General features: G+C 41.7%; 1 protein-coding gene across 1 annotated transcript in view; it reads right to left on the bottom strand.

Moving 5' to 3' along the window:
- Window positions 1–22,491, bottom strand: part of T265_00600 (hypothetical protein) — a gene marked incomplete at both ends in the record, with an annotated part of 103,880 nt that overhangs the window by 14,838 nt on the left and 66,551 nt on the right. Inside the window, 6 exons of the mRNA XM_009164428.1 lie at window positions 2,272–2,565; window positions 4,794–5,039; window positions 5,734–6,081; window positions 8,227–8,832; window positions 10,731–11,176; window positions 18,760–19,081. Coding sequence (XP_009162692.1) covers window positions 2,272–2,565; window positions 4,794–5,039; window positions 5,734–6,081; window positions 8,227–8,832; window positions 10,731–11,176; window positions 18,760–19,081 — 2,262 coding nt within the window. The remainder of the gene's footprint in view (window positions 1–2,271; window positions 2,566–4,793; window positions 5,040–5,733; window positions 6,082–8,226; window positions 8,833–10,730; window positions 11,177–18,759; window positions 19,082–22,491) is intronic.

The raw sequence follows: 22,491 nt of genomic DNA, 5'->3' as shown, positions 1-22,491 counted from the left end.
TACAAAATATTGAAGGAACCCATCAGTAAACTTGCGCACCGTCTAACGAAATCTACCGTGTTACCTAAAAACAATATTTACGGATAGAACGCCCACTTAACAAGATCGACGCAGCAAACGTTTTCTAGCTGGAACTTACGAAAATTGCCATAGGCATCAATTTTTTTAAGATCTCACTCAAAAGAATACTAAAATTCGCTTTCGCAGGCTTACTTATCTAATACAGATGCGATGGTTTCAACAAGCTTGTCACTGAAAAATTTACTTGTTTAATATGGAAGAAACGAAACGCAGATTACGGCTTGCGTGTTACCAAAAGTGCTCAGCTACAGCGCCCCCTCACAAAGCAGTCTTTCACACGCGATACAACACTACGGGACTCAAGGGATTTATACCACCACTCCCACTGAATAAAACTCCTACGAAAACACACAAAAATAGTATTATGTGGATCTTTTACTCAGAAATAATAAGTAGTGTTTTTCCAACGTACAGAAAAGTATAAGCAACCTCAGTAAATGGGGGTTACTCACAACCTGCTAGGCAATGAACGAGGTGAAAACATGCCGCTGACGGAGAGAAGCACCTGAGGATAAGAATAAACTAAAAAAAGACACTACCGGATTTAATCTAGTCACCATAACTGGGATAGAGGACCCGTCTCTTTCAACAACACGTACACTCATACTGAGTGGTCAGTTTCACTTTCTTTTGGCAGTTGGTTGACTAGTTATTTCGAGTGTGCCACAGTTAGTTAGCTTAAGGGGGTGGAAGTCATCTTCACTGCTTAGTTCGTTTAGCATGTAGATTCTTGAATGTTCCTCCTTGTGGCAGTTGGTTGAGTAGTTACTTTGAGCGTGCCACGGGTAGTTAGCTTAAGGGGGTTGAACGTATTTTCACTGCTCAGCTCTTGCAACATGTAGATTCTTGAATGTTCCCACCCACCAGCGTACGGCTTGGCTGAGTTTGTCAGATAGTGGTTAACTTCGTTTCAGTGGATGATAGGTCTACTCCTCACTTGCCTGTAATGGACGCATTCAAGCTTGAATGGTCTAATTGCATCATTACGTTCTCGCTTCATCTGGTAAAAAGTGCACTTTTTATTCAGTTACGGAAAGGCATCTACGTTGTTCTCACAAGTTACCATTGAAGAAATAGCCCGTTTGCGTGAATGAATGTTCCGAGCAAAATTCAGATGAGAATGCATGTGGTGTTCAAAGACAACGCTATACAGACTGGTCGGTTGGAGGTAAGCGAATAATCCTCATTTACAAACAAATTTGGTTTTGCGTGAGACTCATCTAGAACCCAGCTGAATCTGTCGTTTACGGCGTTTCTCAGCCTAACTGGTGAGGAAGGGTGAAACCCATCATGGGATGTAGAAGAACTTTCAGCAAACTTATGAGTAGTGTGTGGCATCTATACGTGTATCGTGATATCTTTAATATTGTACCAACTGAAACATGAGGTGGCCTGGTGCATCACATTCAGTTGCTTAGAAACAATCCTAGACGAGGGATTCAGCAGGGTTCCAGACGAGTCTCTCGCAAAACCAAATTTGTTTGCAAGTGAGTGTAGTTCGCTAATTTCTTGCAATTTGGATTCAAGTAGAACATACATTTGGCGAGAATTCGGGAACCACGCCTACCTTGTTGGGAGGTTGTTCACTTTTGATACATGACCTGGCCTCACGTATTACGGAATATTTCGTCCAGCTTAATGCATGTTTAGCTGTATGTCTTCCCTATCCATTGAAGGCTGGCTTCAAGGAGGTAACATGGACGGGAGTGTTCTGTGATAATTTACAGTAAACGGGGATTGGAATGACCCTAACAGGCATTGTTTATAAGGAGACAGGTTCTGTCGCATTCATGAAGGGTGAAAATCTGCCCTAGTTCTATTAAAAGTTGACGATTTATGGTGAAATTTACCCACTGCGTGCACAGGTTATTTACTTATTTCCGCTAGTAGTTTTTTCTATCATTTTCCACCTTTCCAACATTAAGTTAATAACGCTTGATCCTAGCTGACCGAACTTCGTATGCAAGTTTATTTTAATTTATTTTTACTGAGATGCTAACCTACCGAATTTGGATAATTTTTTAATCGCCATAAGGTGACTTGGTAAGTGAAGCTTAGCTCAAACATTTTTCCTGCTAGGTTGGCAGTTCACACTCGGTTACTGGTCTTTCAACTCTGCAGACAACTCTAGTCACTATCGTACAACCAAAACGGCATTCAGTTCAATAGTAAGGTGAGAAAATTGCGTACCGACGACCAGTCCCTCTTGTGCCAAAACGGACACCCTTGTGAAAGGAGACAGAGGCGTTTGGTTGCAGGTTTATTGTTGATCCCGTGGCAGCGCTCCGGATCAACCTCAATCAGCTGGACAGAGCGATGTTTGCGAATCCTCTGGGGATGTGCCGAATACACCGTGTATAGTAGGGATTGTGATCTCTCGTCCGCTGTGCTAGAGGACTGATCATCTTCCGGTTTAGTTGTGGTCACGTCCAGGACGCACCGAACCGTCCGACGTTGAATTCCATATTCACAGCTCCCCTCACACTAATTTTTTTCAGAGAAAATGGGAAAAAACAGGTAAGTACATAACCCAAGTACGTCTGAGTTAGAAACAAAAATCCCAAGTGAATTTAACTGTTCTGTCATCTGTTCATGACAGGAAGAGTTTGAAATGGGATACTGGAAATCGAACTGTCCTGAAAATTTCCCCTAAAAATCACATCCCCGGAAATCCTTGCGCTTGAAAATGAAAGCTAATTGTGCAGTTTGTTGGTCCATTTGTTCATTCATTGAAAATTTAGTTAGCTTATCTTCACTTACCTTCAATTTTCACCCAGGCAAATCAATTGTCCCTTCACCCAACTTTTAATTCACTGATTCGTATTTTGCCAGCCACGATTTTGTCGTGTTACGAGTCGATCAAAAACCAGAAAATCAATGGCAGATTCCAAAATGTTCATAGTTACAGACGGAAAAATATCTACCGTTAGGAATAAAACACCCAGGGTGTGATATACAACCAGCTGTTGAGGTAGTATGACCGGCTAATACGTGACTAGGCGCACAGATCTGCTGTGGAAAACCGCATGTTCATATTCATGAAGTAACTGAGACTAGCAGGCCATGTATGGAAATACGAACCACGTTGTGACTGACAAGTCAAAAAGTGACGAGTCTGATGTTCGAAATGGGTTGTCAGACACCCGAGAGGGTAGGCCGTGGATTTATTACAACATAGGCGCCTGTTTTCATACACCGGATGCCAGACATGGGGAAAAGAGAAAATTACCGCCAGTAAAACACCCAAGAACAAATCACGTAAGAAAAGATGTGATCCTCACCCTATGAACTCAGAAATATTCAAACTCCAACTATGTAAAAGTTTGCATCCTCATTGAATAATGTGGCTGCAGTAATTGATCACAGTTTTCATTTGTATTTACGGAGATTGATGTGCGTAACTAACCTGGCATACTGCGTTTCGCTAGTCCACCAGTTAAGGTTACAAAAGAAACTTACATTGAAAGTGTCAAGTGATTTGCTAACTTGAAATTTGGCGAAATGGAGGAGGAAGCTTATTGGGTTGTCTACGTTGTTGTAGGCGGGTGGTTGTACACACTGGTCAAAGCTAAAGCCACCCCGTCAGACTACTGAATACTTTTTGTATTTTCATAAATATTGTGCAAGAAATAAGCTTGTCACAGCTTTCAGTACGGTCTGAATACAATGTCTACATAACCGGTGGAACATCCGGTTGGATCCAGCATTACTTCTCAGTTTGTAGTGGTTCATGACCAATCCCTGGACATATTAACATGACACAGGTACGGAGTTTACGACCGTTCAGCTTTATGGTGGGTGGTCGAATTTATCTCGAGCCTACCAATTACCAACCTTCGCGAAGGAAGAACGAGCTAGGAATTCAACCATAAGTTATTTGTGGGAATGGAGCTGACACTCCAAAGAGCTGAGTCATGGGACGTTTTGAACCCCTACCCTGAGCTCAGAGACTGTTGGACTGCTTTTGTCGATCCTAGTTTAACGGCGGATACTACTGATGAGACACGATAGTCTGTCGTTTTCTCAAAATTCCGTCCCGCGTCCAATGGCAGGTGTAGTTTGTTGCGAAACTTATGGATAGATTTTGCAGTGTTCCTTTAAGGTTGCGTGAAAATCAATGAATGTCCGTGGAAGTTCAAGAAGATGAGTGAGAAGGTTCGGTTTTTTTTTAAAAAAAAACGACGTCGCAACGAACGGCTTTCCTCCTTATACTACTATGATATGCCGAATATGAATTGCGGTCTCCTGGAGAATACTTCTGCTCACGTTGCTTAGCAAGATTGTAACGACTGTCAAGAAGTATCTGCTCACATACAGGCCAATAGCTGCTTATTGTGTATTTGACAACACGACATTCCAGCCCATACAATTTTCAAGGGTGTTGTGAGGTGATTTGAAAATTTTTAGTTGAAATTTCGTCTCGTACGTTAAGCCATTCTATGCTAAAAAGCCAAGTAAGAGTGTGTCAGCTTTACTGGAAACTGTCTGCAATATCCATCTAATGAAACCCCATGAAGTCTTATACCCGGGGCCTCCCAGCTGGTTGTTTGAACACTTAACTATTCGGCGACGAACGACTGATCAGAAATACGAATAGCCTATATAAGTTTTGCTACACCTACCTACTGTACACCCACGTACACCTACGTACCGTAAAGGTAGAATGTTTGTATCTAAATACGTCGTGGGTGCAATATATACCATACACTTACCTGACCCCATGCATCGGGCAACCATTGTGGACAAGGTCCGGCATCACAAGCCTCCACTTCCACTGGTTTTGCCAACTTCGCATCCAGACACCGTTGTGGGTCGGTCATTTCGGCGTTCATCCGACTCATTGTGGGAATGCTGGTCTCGCGTGGGTGCGATCCGAGCGAGTTGGCTTGTTGTTCGTGAATTTCTAACAAGCAAACTGCCTGCCGCCTGCGTACACCAGTTCCACATGAGACAGAACACTTAAAACAGATAAGAGTTAGGTAGGCACACATAAATGTCCGCCAAAATTCTGTGCTGTCATAACACCTACAAAAATTCCTTCAAACAAACCGATGGCTACCAACCATATTATCGAGCACTGAAAATCAGGAAAGCTTTCTTCTACGTTTTACTCGTGGAATCCAGTCACCGGTTTGGGAGATTTTACACTCGAAGCACGCTGGACAATCAAGAAGAGGGGTAAAGCCACAATAAAGGTTCCATCGGCTATCAATATTGGGAAATGCCACTGTGTCAGAGTGAAGCTCTGTAACAACCCCAAATACCTCAAAGAAATTTCAAAGACCAGTGCTAATGAATGCCACAACATGTCAAATTGTCATCAAAATAGTTCTGTCGTTAAATTAGACTTATGGATTGTCTTTGCCTCCCTCTAAATTTTGGGCTGTAACAAGTTCAATCGGTCATTCCTCTCATTGCATGTTTCTCCTCTGAATTTTTCAGGTAGCAAATTATACTTGAAGCATATTTTGACAGGAGATATGAAGCGCGGTCTTCAAAGAGAAAGCTATCACGTTTTTATGTATGTATTTACTAAGTAAGTAGTAGTAAGTAGTAAGTACTAAGTAAGTAGTAGTAAGAAAGTAGGGCTAAGCTGGAGGTCTCTCTGCGTAAAATCCAATTCTAAAATAACAACGGCAATTTAACACTCACTTGACCCCATGAGGTAGTATGCCACGCAGGAATGCTCATTGTGCATGGTCTTTGAACACATTCCAGTTGTAGGGGTTTGTCCAGGCTCACAATTTTCACTTCCAAGGCCGTGCGATCGTGATTGGGTCTTTCCAACGTCTCGACATGAACTGAACGATTATCCGCAGACAGGAACAATCGTGGGGTGTAGCCAAGGTGATTATGACATTCCTCAATGCTGACGTCTGTGATTCGGTAAGATGGTACATAGCTGTCAAACTGCTCAACGGACGGTGAGCGTAAGTCTAAGGCAATGCGTTCACAGGGTACGTTGACGGTCTGGACGCCCACGCCACAGCTCACAGAACACTGTCATGGATTTTAAAGAAACTGTTCTTGACATCATCATCACAGGAGATAAGACAAAGTGAACCATAATTTGATAAACCATTCTAAGAGATCTGAAGTGACACATCAATTTCATCATCGGAACCAACCTTAGGCAACAATTCACTTGAGTAGCTATTACGTGACGTAGTTATTTGTTTCCCTATTCCTCAGGCTAATTCATCACCCTTCCGGTGACTGCTCAAGTTTTAAAACTGAACTGTTCTATTTTACACAAAGTTGACTCTACCTCAACCGTTTTTCTGTGGACGACTTGTTTACATTTATTTCTGGGCTTGTTGTTGAAAATTTGTCCCACTTTGTACTGAACAACATTTTTCCCGTTTAGTTTGTCCGATAGCACACTGCCCTTCGTGTGCCATCCTGTGTCGCTAACTGTCCAAGGTTCAATCTAGCCGTAAGCCTTTCTTAAATTTTTCTCACGATTTACTGTTAATTTCCTATAGAAACACGGTCTACCTATCCATACTCTCTGCCCAAGTACGATTCAATCTATTTTTCACTGCCCAGTAGCGATTACTGAAGAAACGCAGGTGAAGTTCGTAGGATTCGGCTTCGCCGCCGTTTGTTGGTGAATTAGACCACACGCTACTTGTCAGATAGGACTCATTTTTTCTGCATTCAGCGGAGTGTATCATAGGCTAAATTTTAGTGAATTCTGACTCCATTGTTGGACCTTTAACTATGCTTCCGATAAACCTTTTTCAGACTAAGGTGAAATACCATGGACTGATTTTCAGTTGATCAATCTTGTGTTCCGGTATTTGTCTTAGCTTCCTTGAATACTCAGCTTGCAGTCGCCCAGTTTTACTGGGTGCTAACGTCGGGATTTGACCATTGAACGAAAAAAGTTTCTTTCCTGACGGTCTACTTACATTTGGTAAGTAGTAAAACGCTTCGAAGTTGCCCCACTTGGCTTTCCGGTGAAATGCTAAATCAACCTGAGTTGAAAAACTGGGAGGTCTGATAAAGCTGATCTACCATTTTAGCTAACTGTCGCAAGGGACAGTTACCCAGAGAAGTAGTTATAACCTACGATCTAAAAAAGCCGAGTGAAGAAGCTGGCCTCACGTCTGAGGAAAATAAACTCGTTTGGTTAAATGGTGGAAAGTGGTCTACATGAGGGTCTGGCTTGTATCAGGATGTTGCCATTGGTTTTATTTTGTGTAAAACAAAATATATTTATTTGACAGGCAAATCAATGGGCACGACAGCAATGTAGTTTTGTGGGGGATAAAAACAACCTGCAAGTTTTCAGAGCACCTCAATCTAATTCAGAAAAAATATTTCAACGATCACCGAAAGTTCTGACATCTGGACAACTTCTCTTAACATTTTCTCAAAAATTGTCCAGAGTTGAACTCTTCAAATGGGCTACGGAAGTCTAGTAATAATACAGGATAAGGGAGCACGTTTGATTGTGTTCCTTACAAGACCAGACAGTTTATGCTCCTGCCACGTCGGTTTTGCTCGTCGACCATAAAACATCGAAACCGATGTTCTAAGACTGTGGTTACCTCGGTAAACCCCTTTGGCTTAAACAATACCCCTTTTTAACAGGTATACCTGTGGAGTGAATTCAGCTCGGCGAGACAGGACTAAGCATATAACTAATTCAAATGACTACACGTATCGGTAGTTCTTTTTACAAGCATAGCATTTTGCCGAAACATAAACATGCAAGTTCTTCGGGAGCTTCCTGATAAACAGGGAGCATTGCTGATCAACCCGAGATGTCAAAATTCTGGCAATCGCTGATCAACGACGGAAGCTGTGCAGGGGGACGTTCTAATAAATTGCATGGAAAGTAGCAACGTCAGTAAACCAATCAGCAAAACAAAAATATAAAATTATGTACTAAATTCTGCATGTGTGCCTCATTCCTACTATGCAAGTAAATAGGTGTGTTAACGGAGTATTTGCCGGACACGTATTGAGCAGCTAGGCCAGAGACACCTTCAAGTCAATATCTATGCGGTTCTTCTCGAGTTTCGCTCACACTTTTGCGGTGCTACACCTCTTGTGTGCTTATATGTATGGACAGAGTTATAAGCTATTCTTTGATGCCCCTTAACTCATGAAAACAGTCAAAGGCATATTATATACCTCGTTGAATTTTGCCTCACCCCACCGGAAGCAGATGGGCTGTTCACAAGATTCACGGCTTGTGGGCTCTTCGCTCAAGCCAGATTTTATATGGAATTTTCGACAGAAGTCTGACCTCATCTTCCATGGTGGACCGTGTTCTTGTTCCAAAAACGGGCGCAATGAAGAATGCAGTGTGGGTACATTGAGTTGACAGAACAAGTGTCGGCTTCTTATTCCAGTAAGTTGAGTTGTTCTGCTCATTCTGTGCACATCGCTGGAGTCAATAGTACGACATAGTTTATGCATTTCTTCTGTTATGAGTTCACAATCAGACCACTGAGAAGCGAGCCACTGGATATCGTTCTGACAGGCAGCCAATGAGATACACGCCTCGGATTGCTCAAGTGACATCTGCCTTCCCACGTGACTGTTCAGGCGCCCTCCAACAATGTGATCGGACAGTATGCCACGAGCGTCCTGACTGGAAATGGCTCCACTGGGTGCTGAACCTGCCCCTTCCGGATCTTTCTCAGCAAAACATTCCTCCAGAGGCCATCGGGTACCTGAGAACTCCTGGCAATATAGCTGGCGTACGCGCTGACCAATGGCGCAGTTCGCTGAACACTGGAAAATAACGTGTTAACAGGATTTATAGTCATTTATGGATGCTAGTAAATAGATAGAATATAGTTAAGTAGATGGTCAGCAACCATCACGGACGTATGAATGTGGCATCAATTTCAGATAAAAAAAGCGTCTCTCACACGTGGTCCGAGCTTAGATTTAAAACTAAATGCAATCCACAAGATCGCCCTTATTCAACTTGCGTCGAAGAAGCTGAAATCCTTCAAAACAACTTTTCACCAGCCTGTCAATTGGAACACTAGTATGTATGTGTACCACTACCCTTCTTACGATCCACATGGTTAAAACCACCCTCCCCGCACGCTTGTCGAGATACTACGTAAACGGGTTTCCGGACAACCTGAAAGAACCATATGCTTATTCAATCACTGGCAGAATGAGTCATCGACATTGCTCGGAGGGAGAACCAGTACCCAGGGAAGGGGGCATGATTGGCTTCACACACACGCAGTTGGTGAGCCTTTTTTTACCAAATAGTTAGCATAGTTAGTTTTTTGTCTACCCTGGAAAATGGACCAGACTAATGTGGATTGACTGGTGAAACTTTCCTTTCTATGAATTCATCTTCCAGCGAATTACTACCACTCTCTGGTGGAAGGCGGATCCTAATTGCGACACAAGGTTTCTATCACAGGGAGACGGCTCCATAAACTGTATCATAGCGAAACTCACTGTCGGATACCCAAAGACGAACAACTGCTTACTTGTAGCTGTTTTACCGGAATGGGTATCCCCCTCCCTGGCAGTTGGTAAATACATACCATGGTCATATTGTGTACAGCAATGTACGGATTACCACCACTGACGAACTGGAGTGTTTTTCATCATTATGCAGAGTGAAATTGACGATTTTGATCTTTCAACTTGTTGGCTACAATGATACAGTCTGCTATGCGTGAATTCATTTTATACATACCAATCTGTCCATACATGAATGAAAACAGGCAGTCGTTTGATTGCGAATTGAAATTTCGTCCTTCAGCGAAGTTACTGCATGCTAAAAAGTTGAAAGGCGCTTTACAGGTATTTCATCATCACTTGGATTCATCAGCAATGCATATCTTAAACAAATTTAAGAAGTTTTAAAGCCAAGACAACCCGCCTAACATTTTGAAAATGTCAATGTTCGTCTACAATAGACTGATTTAGCGCCGCCCGCCCCCAATCACAGAATGTGGTCTCATATTGACCGGCTCGTCGACTGATTAATTCTCAGGTGGAAGTTTTGCACGTCTCTTGAAATTGATTTCACTCTGTGCCGCATCTTTCTGAGAAGTTTCCACCTGAAAAGTCATCACTCGGAAAGCCAATCAACACGTGACCGCTTGGTATGAATTAGGTGATGGAAGCATCAATGGCGCTAGATAACATCTGTCTGTGAATTAATCACACAGATGATCAGTCACTTGTCGGCTGAGGGTTGAATGTTCAAAGTACCATCCGGGACGTTGCATGATCGAAACTCCCTAAAGTTTGATCAGATGCTTGCTGGTGCTGGTTACCTGTTAAGATGAAATTGTACAATGCCTCTCGACTTTTCAACGTAGACTATCTTGAACTACAAGGGGAAACCCTATTCGAAAAACACCAGATCCCCTCACACTGTCAGCTCCTTTTAATCGATTTCCAGATGACGGACAAATCAGTCGTTTGGCTCAAGTAATTTTCGTGGCATAAATATCATGCATACAGCTTAGCTCATTTGATTGGACAATAAAACACTCTGCATTCAAAAAAATTTTGGACAGTCTAGCGCTCGTCTCACAAAAACCTGAACCTTTTATCTGAGTGGTAACGCATTCGGATATATGGGTTCAGGATGCAGGCGATGGTGCTGTGTTCTAGTACATTCTAATCAACTACTCAAAAATTCTCACCTCTGTCCAGTTTGATGTGACCCAAAACACAGGATTGCATGTGCCTTGGCAGGAGAGCATTGCGGGTTGTGTTGGTGCATTGCCTAGTCCTGCTCGAATACATGCTCGTTCCCCAAGCTGGGCTGGCCTCCATACACCCCGAGATTTGTCTTCTTGTTCGGCTGGGACTACCAGTTCCTCGCACACATAGGCAGCCATTTGTTGTCCTTCCCCGCAGCGTACCGAACAAGTTTGCTGGATTTGACCGTTGACAGTCGTTTCTAGTGGCTTAGTCACCCACCGTACACCACAATAGTCAATACAACGACGTGTAACTGGCGGCGGTCGGGGCATGGATGAGCACAAATAGTCAGCAACTGGACGATAAAAGGTTTGCTCGGAAAACTCCGTTCTGGTTTCAGCATCATGAATAAGTGGATAGCATTCAGCATGTGACGTTGAATTCCCTGTATCGATATGGATGTTGGGTTTTAATAAACAGAGTTTGAGAGTTGGTGAGATAAAAGTTCTTACAAAAAGGACCTTGGGAAACCAATGAAAAAAGACGGAGTAGGTTCAAGTGTAACTGTTGAATCTGGTAGGCACGTAAACCATTTCGCAATTGATCTAATTGTGAATGAGTTTAGTGTGATAAACTGTACATAAGTTCCAGCAACCTGTATTGGTGATGATGAGATTCTAAGGGCTTGTTTGAACTCTGTTTTGATCAATTGGACTAGTTAGAGACAAAGAGCCCTGGTTCTGTCACTTGCTCAGTCGCACATTGTTCAGCTTCGGTATCACTTTCTCGAGCTTCCAGGCCATTGAGCTAGAAGAGGTCATGGATTGTTGGAACCCGGGGTACAGTGAATCATTCCCTAAAAATGTCGATCCATTTATCCTGGTAAAAATGATTTTGTAATGACAACTGAAACACCTAAAACTGTTATGCATAACACTTGACAGTGGGATAGGGTAGTTTCAGGTTCACTTTTTCAACCAACTGGAGTGGTTTGATCAAGCCGGTAAACTTTTATACAGGCAAAAGTACTTCTGATAGGTTAGACTGGTGTTCTGGGACGTTTTTTTACCTTTTTTAAGTACTACTCACTCTTCAGCTGTGCATCCGCTCTGATTGGGGCAGTGTTTATTCTGCTTCAAAAGTATTTCTCAGTAGTCCACACTAAAGCAAAGAAAGCTCTGGACGGGGATTTTAAGTTAAAGGAGTTCGTCAGCCCCTCACATCTTCATTTATGTTGGAACTCAAGCCTGACACACATCAGACTTGCGGGACGAGCATGCCGCACCAATTCACCAGTACGCATTGAGTCTACTTGGGTTATCGAAATCCTAACGAAAAAATTCGTACTACTCTTGGACGTTCACAAAATGAATCCAATAATTTTTGGGCAGTAGAAGACCGGAAAAGCTTTAGCTATCGATAGATTAATTGCTTTTGACTTTTTCCAACATTTATGCCCTTACTTTCGGGACCTTGATGTTTTATCGGGGGATACGTGGAGGTTTCTTGAAGATGAATTCGTCTGAAATTGGTTCAGAATTCACAAGCAATAAGCAGCAGATAGCACCGCGCCGCTTATAGTGCTTATACCATCTGACATAATCCTTAATCAGTAAAAGACATTAGTTTGCCTGCTATCATTGGATCATTTTCTCTTATTCTAAAACTAAAAACGACACCAAATTAGGACCAAAGACGACGAGCTAAGAATTGGAAACCATAAAAAGAAATCTGGCTCTCTTTTGGGTTGCTGAAAACCTTACAAACACCTTAACAGGACTACCGTATCCCTTTTGTATTGGCGGAAAGGCATAGTAGATATACATGAATCTCTCGCGTGCTCTGGTTCGGACGAAGATGGCACAAACAACGTATGCGCACACAAGGGCTCCAACTTCCTACACCTACAGCATCAGTCACCTACCTCGAGGGGAGTTTATTATCTGACCACTGATGTTAATCAGGGGACAACACTGAGGCTCATCGGGTATAAAATGTCAGACACCTTACTTTAAGAATGACAAGTTCAGACTATTACTCAGCGAACCTGAGTCCATCTATCAGGTTGTGAAGTCGATATATTCCAATCAGGTTCACAAAAGCTGACTCGAACCAGATGTTGACTTATTCAGCCTACTTGTGAAATGAATGGGAACTGCTCTTTGAAGTCACAAGTGACTTTCTATCCAGGCGTCTTCTTCGCATTCGGCTAGTGAGGCATGCTCACTGTGCACTCGAAGTACTTTAGAGGAATGGGGGAGTGGACACTTCCTCATGGTTAAGATGGGGTGGTTACATACACATTGTACGGGCGATCTAGACTTTGCATCAGCAAGATCAATTAACACGCTTGTTCTGTTTGAGAGCATTCAGATCGGTGCTGGATTGACGCTCGAGTTGTTTAAGTTCCGTGTTTTTTTAACGTGAACCTCTAGCTAACTGCTTGTGTTTCACGATCCGAACTTGGAATCGTCTGACTATTTGTCGTATTTCGCATCATCTCTTTCTAGACAACTCCTGTGATGCGGTCGATTAATGGGACAATTCGTTGTTTTCGGTAGCAATTCAAAAGAATGTATTAGTTCCACGATATTCCAAGGTATTTAGGATTGTATCAGAAGGACCAGATCCACAAGCTGCGCAACCCTCAGGTTTTGAGTACCAATTTTATTCCAATTTCAGGCACCAGTTTTCTTGAAGCTCTCTAGCCAGACTCGACAATGCCCTTTTCTTTTCGGTGCCGTTCTAATCCATACCTACAAACGATCGTACGTTTACCGCAGTTCGAAGGTGATCAGTTGCGTATATAAGTACCTATCGATATAGCGTGCTGCGGGATAACAGTAGGTGGCGGACCAATGAAATTACGCTTTTTTGTCAATTTCGTCATCCTGAGAAGGATTCTTGATGGTGACCTAAAAAGATGTCATAAATATCGTGAATATATCACAGCAAGTGCATGGATAGATGTGTACGACGTAAAGACTACGCGGCACTGATCAATCAGTAGTAACGACTGAATATTATACTTTTGAAGAAGGTATTAGAAGGACAATTTTCAACACCTGTTGCAATGTTCTTTGTAGTCAAGTACATCCTCTGCAACAGACAATCACAGACAATCAACCACTAAAAATAGAAAACAGAAACGACAGGTTGTCCTGGTTTTGAATTTCAGTGCTCGATGGTTGAAAATTAAAACTGAGTAGATTTGCCGTCGCCGAGGTAAGCAAGAGTTTCCACAAAATCGAACTAGTAGTTAGCACGGTCTGTAGTACGGTCTGTTGGTCGGGATTCAAAAACTTTGAGTGACTATGTGTGTTACAGAAGCTATAGTTCAGAAATAGTGCAACAGATGTTCCCGCTTTGTTTATCTTAGTAATTCTCAAAATTCTCCGGGTCTTTCAGGATCTAATGCAAGTATCACCTGTAACAATTGACCTAGTTACCATTTGCTTCACATTAGGAAATATGGAGTCGAAATTTTGAATTACTGGTTCCTAGAAACTCATTTTAAAACGCGCTTACATTGATGAACAAATGCAAGGTACACGCGTTTTTTTTAAAAAAAAGCCCCATTTTTTAGTCACTGAGTTTATTCATTTCGACTAGGGTATACTTCTCATGTGGTTTCCGTCTTGGTGTTAGCGTACCTGTGAAAAGCGTGATTTGGTTGATGCCTCATCGTTTGTGTTATACCTTGGGTGGAATGTGCTCGTACGAAGCCCCTTTAGTGCTGAGATTGTTGTATTGTATTTGGACGAACGAGTTCTCGCCGGAGATAACTGGTGCTTCAAACGGCCAATGCCTTTTCTGTCCAAGCCTCATGCGCGAGCTCTTTCTTCAGATACAAGCATATCAAATCGTTAGCCGAATATTCCAGGCTGGGACTCCGGTTAACGTGAACCATTGGGGCTCGACAGAACTACTGAATTAATTGGATTAATAATGACTTCTCCTGATCAAACTGTTTGAGAACACGACCAGCTGAGTTTAGAATTCTTAGATTTGTAACTCATTCAGCATTTTCCATGTGGGTTCAAGAGACAAAAAGTAAAACGGAAAATTGTTTTCTCCAAAAAACAGCCGATTACTCATTCAAAGAGAATGCTTCTTGTTCCCGTTTGATCTATGGGATTGTCTATAGAATTGTCAGCATACCTGTGGTACTCACGTTCACCTGTTCAAAACATACCCCACTCTCTGATAATTAACGAATAAACGAAGTATACTACTAATAAGATTGCTGAAAACCCTTGGACAGCCCACGACCGCTTCGTCCGCTTTCATTGGAACCTATCAGAAAAGCGCAGTTTTCGAGTTTTCGCCAACCTTATGTGCTAATTGAACCCAAATTGGACGAGATGTGCAAAATGCCATTTTTTTTTACATATTTATTTGATTTTAATGTGAGACTCAAATAAGTCTCTCGTTTATAATGTAAGTACTTTATCGGTTTGGGAATAGCAGCACAAAGGAGAAATTTACATGAATTCGTTGGGGTTTTCCGTCAAAAAAGAAATTGTGAGCAAATGAGAGTAGTTCACATCGTTAAATAATGCTCGAAAGGTGTATCCTAAAATTGGCTGTTGAACTCCGCTGACAAACACTTTGTCGTTATAGGTGCATTCAAAACAACCCCCTGTGTATCTAGAATATAGACCTACTGGGCTCTGTTGCAAGTTTGTGGATCGATTCAGTGGGAACTCGTGCAGCCTTATCAAAATCAAGTTCCCAGACTAATAAGTACTTAGAGATTTTACTGTGGATGAATGAATTCTTAGCCCGCCAGTCGACAGGACACCAACAAATTGCGGTTTGAAAATTTCCGTGGCTTACAGAACGCCCACATCCGAATCCGGTCTTCAACTATATAGGTAGCGATAAAATCCCAGTATGGAACTTCGTGTTCAAGTAACGCTCAGAATCGTCATTAAATGCATTTCTGTAGTACGTGTAGAAAGTCGGCATGGGACCATTTGCAGTTGCTTCAGGAACGCTGCCTTCTGCTGCAAACTCTCTTGGGATGACCAGTCAGTAAGATCCTTCGACTTGACTTGTCAAGGGTGCAACTATTAGCTATTCCAAAAGTAGTATATACCGGCGCACTGTTCTGCTAAGCACGTAGTAGCTCGAATTACAGAACAATTAAGGATTATTAATTTGGTGACATTTGATTTCAGGTTAATTGGCTAAGTATTTTAACACCATCTTGAATTCTAATTCTTCTTTCTAAGGTCATGAGGATTACCCCAGCTTTTCTCTCGACGCACATTTCCACCTGCAGGTGTAATGGACCGTACCACTGGAAAGGTCATACATACTCTGGTATTTGGTGGACTGTGAGCGAATGTGTGGGGTGCGTTGTGCCAATAAATGTCAACAATCTTGCTTGTTTACCGTTGAAAAATTACACCACAACAACGCTAATAGGCAAATGCTTTCGTTTTCTCAGTACAGGTCGATCTGGACGAGGATGACTCATTGAATGGAACGCCTTCAGAACCCCGTAGTAATGGGCTGGATGGAAGCGCAGTATGTTGTATTCTAATCAAGCTGTTTGGAATGGCTAAAATAGCGTGTGATGGTAAAGAGGCGAGATTTGTTTATTGGGGCTTGTGAAATGCAATATTACTTCGCAAATGCAAACGTATGTAAGTGATCCCGGTTACTACCTGTGTGTGGTGGCAAATTTTTAGGCTAAAAACATTAGGGCTTAACACAAGTTCTGGGCGAATCAGCGATAATACAAAAACGTTTGAATAGAAAAAATACCCTAGTGACGCCAGTAGTGTTCATCGGCTGAGCTGTCCAAATTAAATTTCAAAAACGCATAGTCACAGAGAAAATGCAACTGCATGAATTTTGTGATTACGCGTGTTTCGTGGTACCTCAGTCATTTCAAAATCCCTTGAACCTGTTGAGAAATATATTGCAGGCGCATAAATAGACTCTGATCCTCAAACTTTCTGCCCTCATTAAGTAACTGATCAAATTTAACCATCCAGGGCTTGGTGACTTCAGACAAGAGAATTAAACGGTGGAAAGTTTTCAGAAAAGTTCGGAAACCAATCGGTGGAGGTTTAAACTTTTCTAAAACGATAGCATATTGGTCGCTCCTAGCTTTTTTCACTTGACGACAGAAACATGGAAAGCACTCAGAAAGGTGTGTAAGAATTTTTTTCACCAGTGAGCATTACTAAGCGGAATTGATCTCTTTTGCCGTCCAAGGGAGGTTTCGTATATACTGTTTAATCCACCTGATAGAAGCCTTTTTCAATCGGCTACAATTAATTTAGGATGAAGGACTGAAATATATTTTCCAGCCGTTTTATTATGATTGGCAGACATTGTCAATGCACATATTAGAGACATTCAATAATTCCTGAGCCCGGAGCACCATCGGTAACGAGTTGCTGAAAATAGGTGCAACACATTTACACTTCGACAGGCAATACCGCTGTTATCCTTCAATAGGGAGTTCCGCGTCCCAAGAACAAATTTAGAGCGGCTCTCTAAAAAACGGTTTCCCGAACGGGAAACCGACAAATACATATACCTTGTACATAGAAAGGGAGATCTTCAATTCCTGGTGAGTATTCCGAATGCAGAGAAGAAGCATACTATAGCTGCTTCATGCCTGTTCTTAATCATCATCAATACACACCTTTAGGATTTCCAGTTGAACATTTTCTCCTTGGTCTTCCAACTTGGACCGAATTAATTTGCTTGGTGAAATATATACCAGAACTCTTTGTTAACTTAATAGAAGTGATAACCACAGCGTTCGAAGATTCATTATGACTGGGTAACGAAGGTTCGAACCGGGGTCACAACAAACTTTGTATAAGTTTGGATGATCTTGGAATTTAGCCAGTGGGACTACATGGTATATTCACAAGGAAGATTTAGTTACCTAGTTGATTAAATCTGTGCTGATTTGGAACGTAGAAAGAAAGAAGAGAGTCTGTTGTGAACGCGCTTTCTGTCATCAATGGCGACTTGTTAGGATAGGCTTCAAGAAAAAAAACAGGTGTGCTAATTTGGAGACAGCACAAAATGTATACCCTTACATGAACAATTGAGATATGTAGAAAATTACCGTGATCTAACTGGCTCTGATTCCAAATAGTGCCTTTTAACGGTCTTGTTATCTAGTTTGTGTGCATACTACTTGTTGACAAGGTTTGTGTGGAGTATACGCCGAGGATAAGCTTATAGATAAAAAATGGGTTTCAGTGTGCGATCCTGGTGTACCATGGTTCTGAGTAACTTATCAAAATACAAATAATAGTTATTATGGGTTCTAACGGCAGAACGCTGGATTTTAAGGACTGATTGGCAATTATAATCTATCTGGTGGGGTATATGGTTGTTGGCAGGCGCGTTTTTTGATGTCCCAATCGGGCCGGATCATTCTGTTTTGCGGTCCGTTTGAGCAAAACAAATTCAAATTAGAGGAAAAGCACTTTTGGCATAAAAATATCGTTTAGAATAGGGAGCAATGGAGATAATCTTCTTTGGCTGTCTCACTCGCAAATATAGTTAGGAAATGACAGTCCTGAAATGATATCAAAGACGGAATTATACAACATATTGTTAAGTTCAATGCGGAGAACCGGCGAGGATTTTATTCCACCTTCTACAAACTTGTTCACACTATCCAGGCAGAAAAAAGACCTATTCAGGGGGTAATCCAGGGAATAGTCTTGGATTAATTTGATTGTGCAAGTCACCATACAGAATCTGATACAGATGCGTAAGGTCCAGATGTTAATCGAACCCCGGGGTTCTGAATTTCTCCAGCGATTGGAGAAATGCGCACTGCTGGTAAATCCGGACTGGAACTATTCAAGCCTTCAGGGGTGCAAAATACAAACTGACTTTACTTCCAACATAAAATCTCAAACAAAACTTAAATATGTTCTTCTAAATTACAAAGAGATTTCCAGAGTTTGATCCCGACCAGTTCTGGGTGCATCTGTTAATTTAGTTACAAACGTATTGTAAGTATGAAGACACACTCACCAGCGCATGTGGTGCAACCGGTTGGAAGTTCACTGATCCGCCAAACGAAATGAATTCTTGGACGTTTATCAAACTCTGCCTGGCGTTCTCCTTCCACCCTCCCGGAAGTCTGCGCCGCTGAACTTGCCTGGATTGGAATTTCAGGCTCAGGCTGTTGTGTCGCATGCGATCGACCAGATCGAATACTTGCCCGTTCGGCCGCATGACGGGCTTCCTCTTCGGCAATGAAGAACAATGGATTGTGTTCTTGAGATTTATCCACATAGTAATGGTATTCGATTGTTGGTAATGGGCGTGACGTTTGAGGGTTCTCAACTCGCACCTGGGAAAGATTTGGTTAGAAGAGGTGTAATAATCAGGAGTTTTCCCTTGACCTTGGACGGATTTGTAAAACACACTTGAGCAAGACTGGATTCAAGTCTTATTCACCCCAGGATGATGGTGTTGAATTTACCGCTTATGGGAGGGTCCAGTCATTTATCAAGAAATTGTGCAAGTATTATTCAGTCGGAAAGACCCGAAAAGTGAGTATTACTGGGTCTCCGGAACTTTATATGGGTGATATTGCCCCCGTACCGTATTTTTTGTGAAATTTCCCATCACTATTTTAATCCATTGCTTTAGGCGGTTTTCTGATGAGGATGCATATTCTTCCTTTCGGCTGTATGGGCCGAAGCATCGAAATTTGTTCATTCTCCCGAAATCCAGTTTTAACACATTTGGGGTATGTAGATTCCTAACTTACGTCAGAATTGTTGTCCACAGTTGCTGCATCGTAAGGACGCAATATAGATTGGGCCTGTTCAATTTAACATGTAATGGGCTCGGAATGTCATTTTTCAGTGGTCTCAAGTGTCCGTAAATGATATAACTGCAGTGTAATCAAATATTCTATAAACACCAGATAAATTATTCAAAAAGTCCAATGATAATAAGTAAACAAGTCCCACTGATCCCTACTCAAGATTGAATTGCAGCAGACGGACGGGGAGTAGGTAAGTAAGTATTCCGAGAAGGAACAAGTAACTAGTGTAAGTGCGTGTGGTCAATTAACTTCCACAGTTTATTTTGCTTTGATTACTTGTCGTCAGAATCAATTTTTTTGTTACCAGGCGCCTAGAAGCGAGTCATCTTAAGGGTGGTAATAATGTTCTTGTTCAGAACTCTTCCCTATGGAAGGAATGGATCGTTGACACCGTGGGTTTGTGCAGAATACCCGGAATCCAAGTTTGTGACGCAACTAGATATCGTAGAGCACATTTGGCATCTCTCATCTGGAACATTTACGCAGACTTTAACACGTTTTGGTAGAGGATTGCTTCTGCACTTCAATTAACTCGTCAAAATCCTCTTCTTCCAGAATCGGATCGAGATCACAACTGTGTGGATATTTAATTGTTCATGATATTTAAGTATTTATTCATTTATTCATTTATCTTTAGTTGAATTCTGAGAGGCGCAATTTTTCCGCTGCTGTTTGGGTTTAAAACACAGTGATGTCCAGTTCTGTCCAATAAATATTCGAGGTCTTCGTAAACTCTCGAATATTTATGCCTTCTTACAACAAGCTGAGATCGATTCGGGTTTATATTGTACTTCTTGAATTATACTGATTGAATGCTGCTTCTACGCAATAGGTGGAAAGACAGAAATGCGGTTGGATAGCAAATAAAAATTATTTACATATCGTCCGGGTGAATTATCGAGGATCTAAAAAGAATATCTGCTTTTATGGACGTGATACACTACTCATAAGGTTGCTGAAAACTCTTCGACATCCAAGACCGGTTTCACCCTTCTGGAGGCTCATGAGGTATGCAAAGTCCCCGAGTTTCCGTCTGCTTTATGTCCCACTTGAAACCATTGTGTAAAAAATTTGGGACATCTATTTTATAATTACAGATAACAAATCTGCCAAATTGAATTGTTTTTTACACATAAAAATGTTCGGAAAAAGCAGAATTTTTTCATGAACATAGAAAATTTTTTACTTTTTTGATTTTATGGCATCATAGGTTGTCCCTGCATTATAAAATCCTTCCGAAGAGACTATTTCCCGTTTCCATACTTTTTAGCAAATCGTCTGCCTGTGACTCCGGAATGTGCCTTAAACTTGAAGCAGAACTATTCGAGAAATTCACCTTTCATGGTCAGAAATTTACCACCGGGACATAGGAACGGAAATCAGGGCCTTTTAGACCCTGATCACAAATATATTGTTCAACCGATATATTTCCCCTGTATAACTGGATGAAACCAAAATTGCAAACAGAGAGCCAACTGCTCAGATGGCTTTAAGAACGGGTTCTCAACATTTTCTTTAACTACTTGTAGGTAGATTCAGATAGTTTCCTGGAATTCACTTCACATCGTGCTCGTTTGAAAAAGTCTCACAAACATCTATAACCAATCAAGAAATTGCTCAGCAGATTTCAGGCGTCTGTGGCGCAACCTGACTGGGAAGTCCTGTCAGGCGGGGCCATCGATCGATACAAATGGGACAGACACCGCATCGTTGTTCGAGACCTCTGGTAAAGCAATCTCATCGCTCAAATGTGCACGCGTTCGCCTGTTCGGACTTAATTTGGATACGCTTAGTGCGCACTGGTTCAATGCTAACATACTCGCCTCGCATATCAGTTCAAATCCCAGCACCGCCAAAAACAAGCACCGCTGATGAGTTCTAATAAGAACTCAGCTCGTGTCCGGTGCTTTCGGACAAGTTGACGGCTGTTCAAACAGGAGTAAAATGGATGAGTTTCTCTTGAACTAAAACATGCACTTACAGCGAGTAGCTAATGCATTTGTGAAGAGGAATCATAGATACTTGGGAATGGGTTGGGTGCCCTAGATCAGTGCTACAGTAGGCAGACTTTTAATGGTCTATTAGGTTTGGTCAGGTTTTGTGCATGAAAAGACCTGGTTATATCAACTCGACAAGTACTCTCACTTGTACACAGTATTGACACAAGACTCAGATGCATCTAACTGAATCCGTCTTTTTTAATGGTTTTCCCAACATAACCTGCATTGATTTTTTGAGTATTTACGTTCTAGTCGTGATGAAAGTTTGAATGACTGACTGGGCTCAAGTGCTTTACATACGACTGTGTTTTGCGACCGCTTATTCTGATTAAAGAGACTAAATGATGGGCATTTCTTTGAGCTTTTTATGTATACTGACATTTTCTTAGCTAAATTAGGAGATAACGTTAAATTTGTTATACTCTATCGACCCTGTGTTATCGACATTCCAATTATTACTCATTAAGAACAATTCAGCTTATTTTTATCCCGAAAATACTTCCCCTAACTTTCAAGTATTTTGCAAGGGATGGCCAGGTGGCATTTTAGGTTTTTTGGATGTCAAGTTATACGGTAATTCCTCAATAAGTAGTCAGTTGACACCAATTTTCAGGTTTTTAGCAAGATAGCTGATCGTGGTTTAGCTATGGCTTGTCTGTGGGGGACAGAAAATATCTCGTTGTAATAGGAGAGGTAATCAAGAATAGGTTCCACAAATAGGCCCAGGTAAAGAAGGGATATCTGAATAGGTAGTCCGCCAAAACCCAAGACTGAACTCTTTATTTTTACTCAAAAGTGAGTCAAAAAACGCCCAGGAATACTGGTTATTGGAAGACCGACGGACAGATGCTATGTATTTTAATTATACTACTCTTCGAATGCAATCGATTCCTCTCAATCTAGTCCTTACAATCTAAACCTGTCAAC

Source organism: Opisthorchis viverrini, assembly GCF_000715545.1.
Source record: "Opisthorchis viverrini unplaced genomic scaffold opera_v5_6, whole genome shotgun sequence".
NCBI lineage: Eukaryota > Metazoa > Platyhelminthes > Trematoda > Opisthorchiida > Opisthorchiidae > Opisthorchis > Opisthorchis viverrini.
This window is presented reverse-complemented; position numbering and strand designations above follow the sequence as displayed.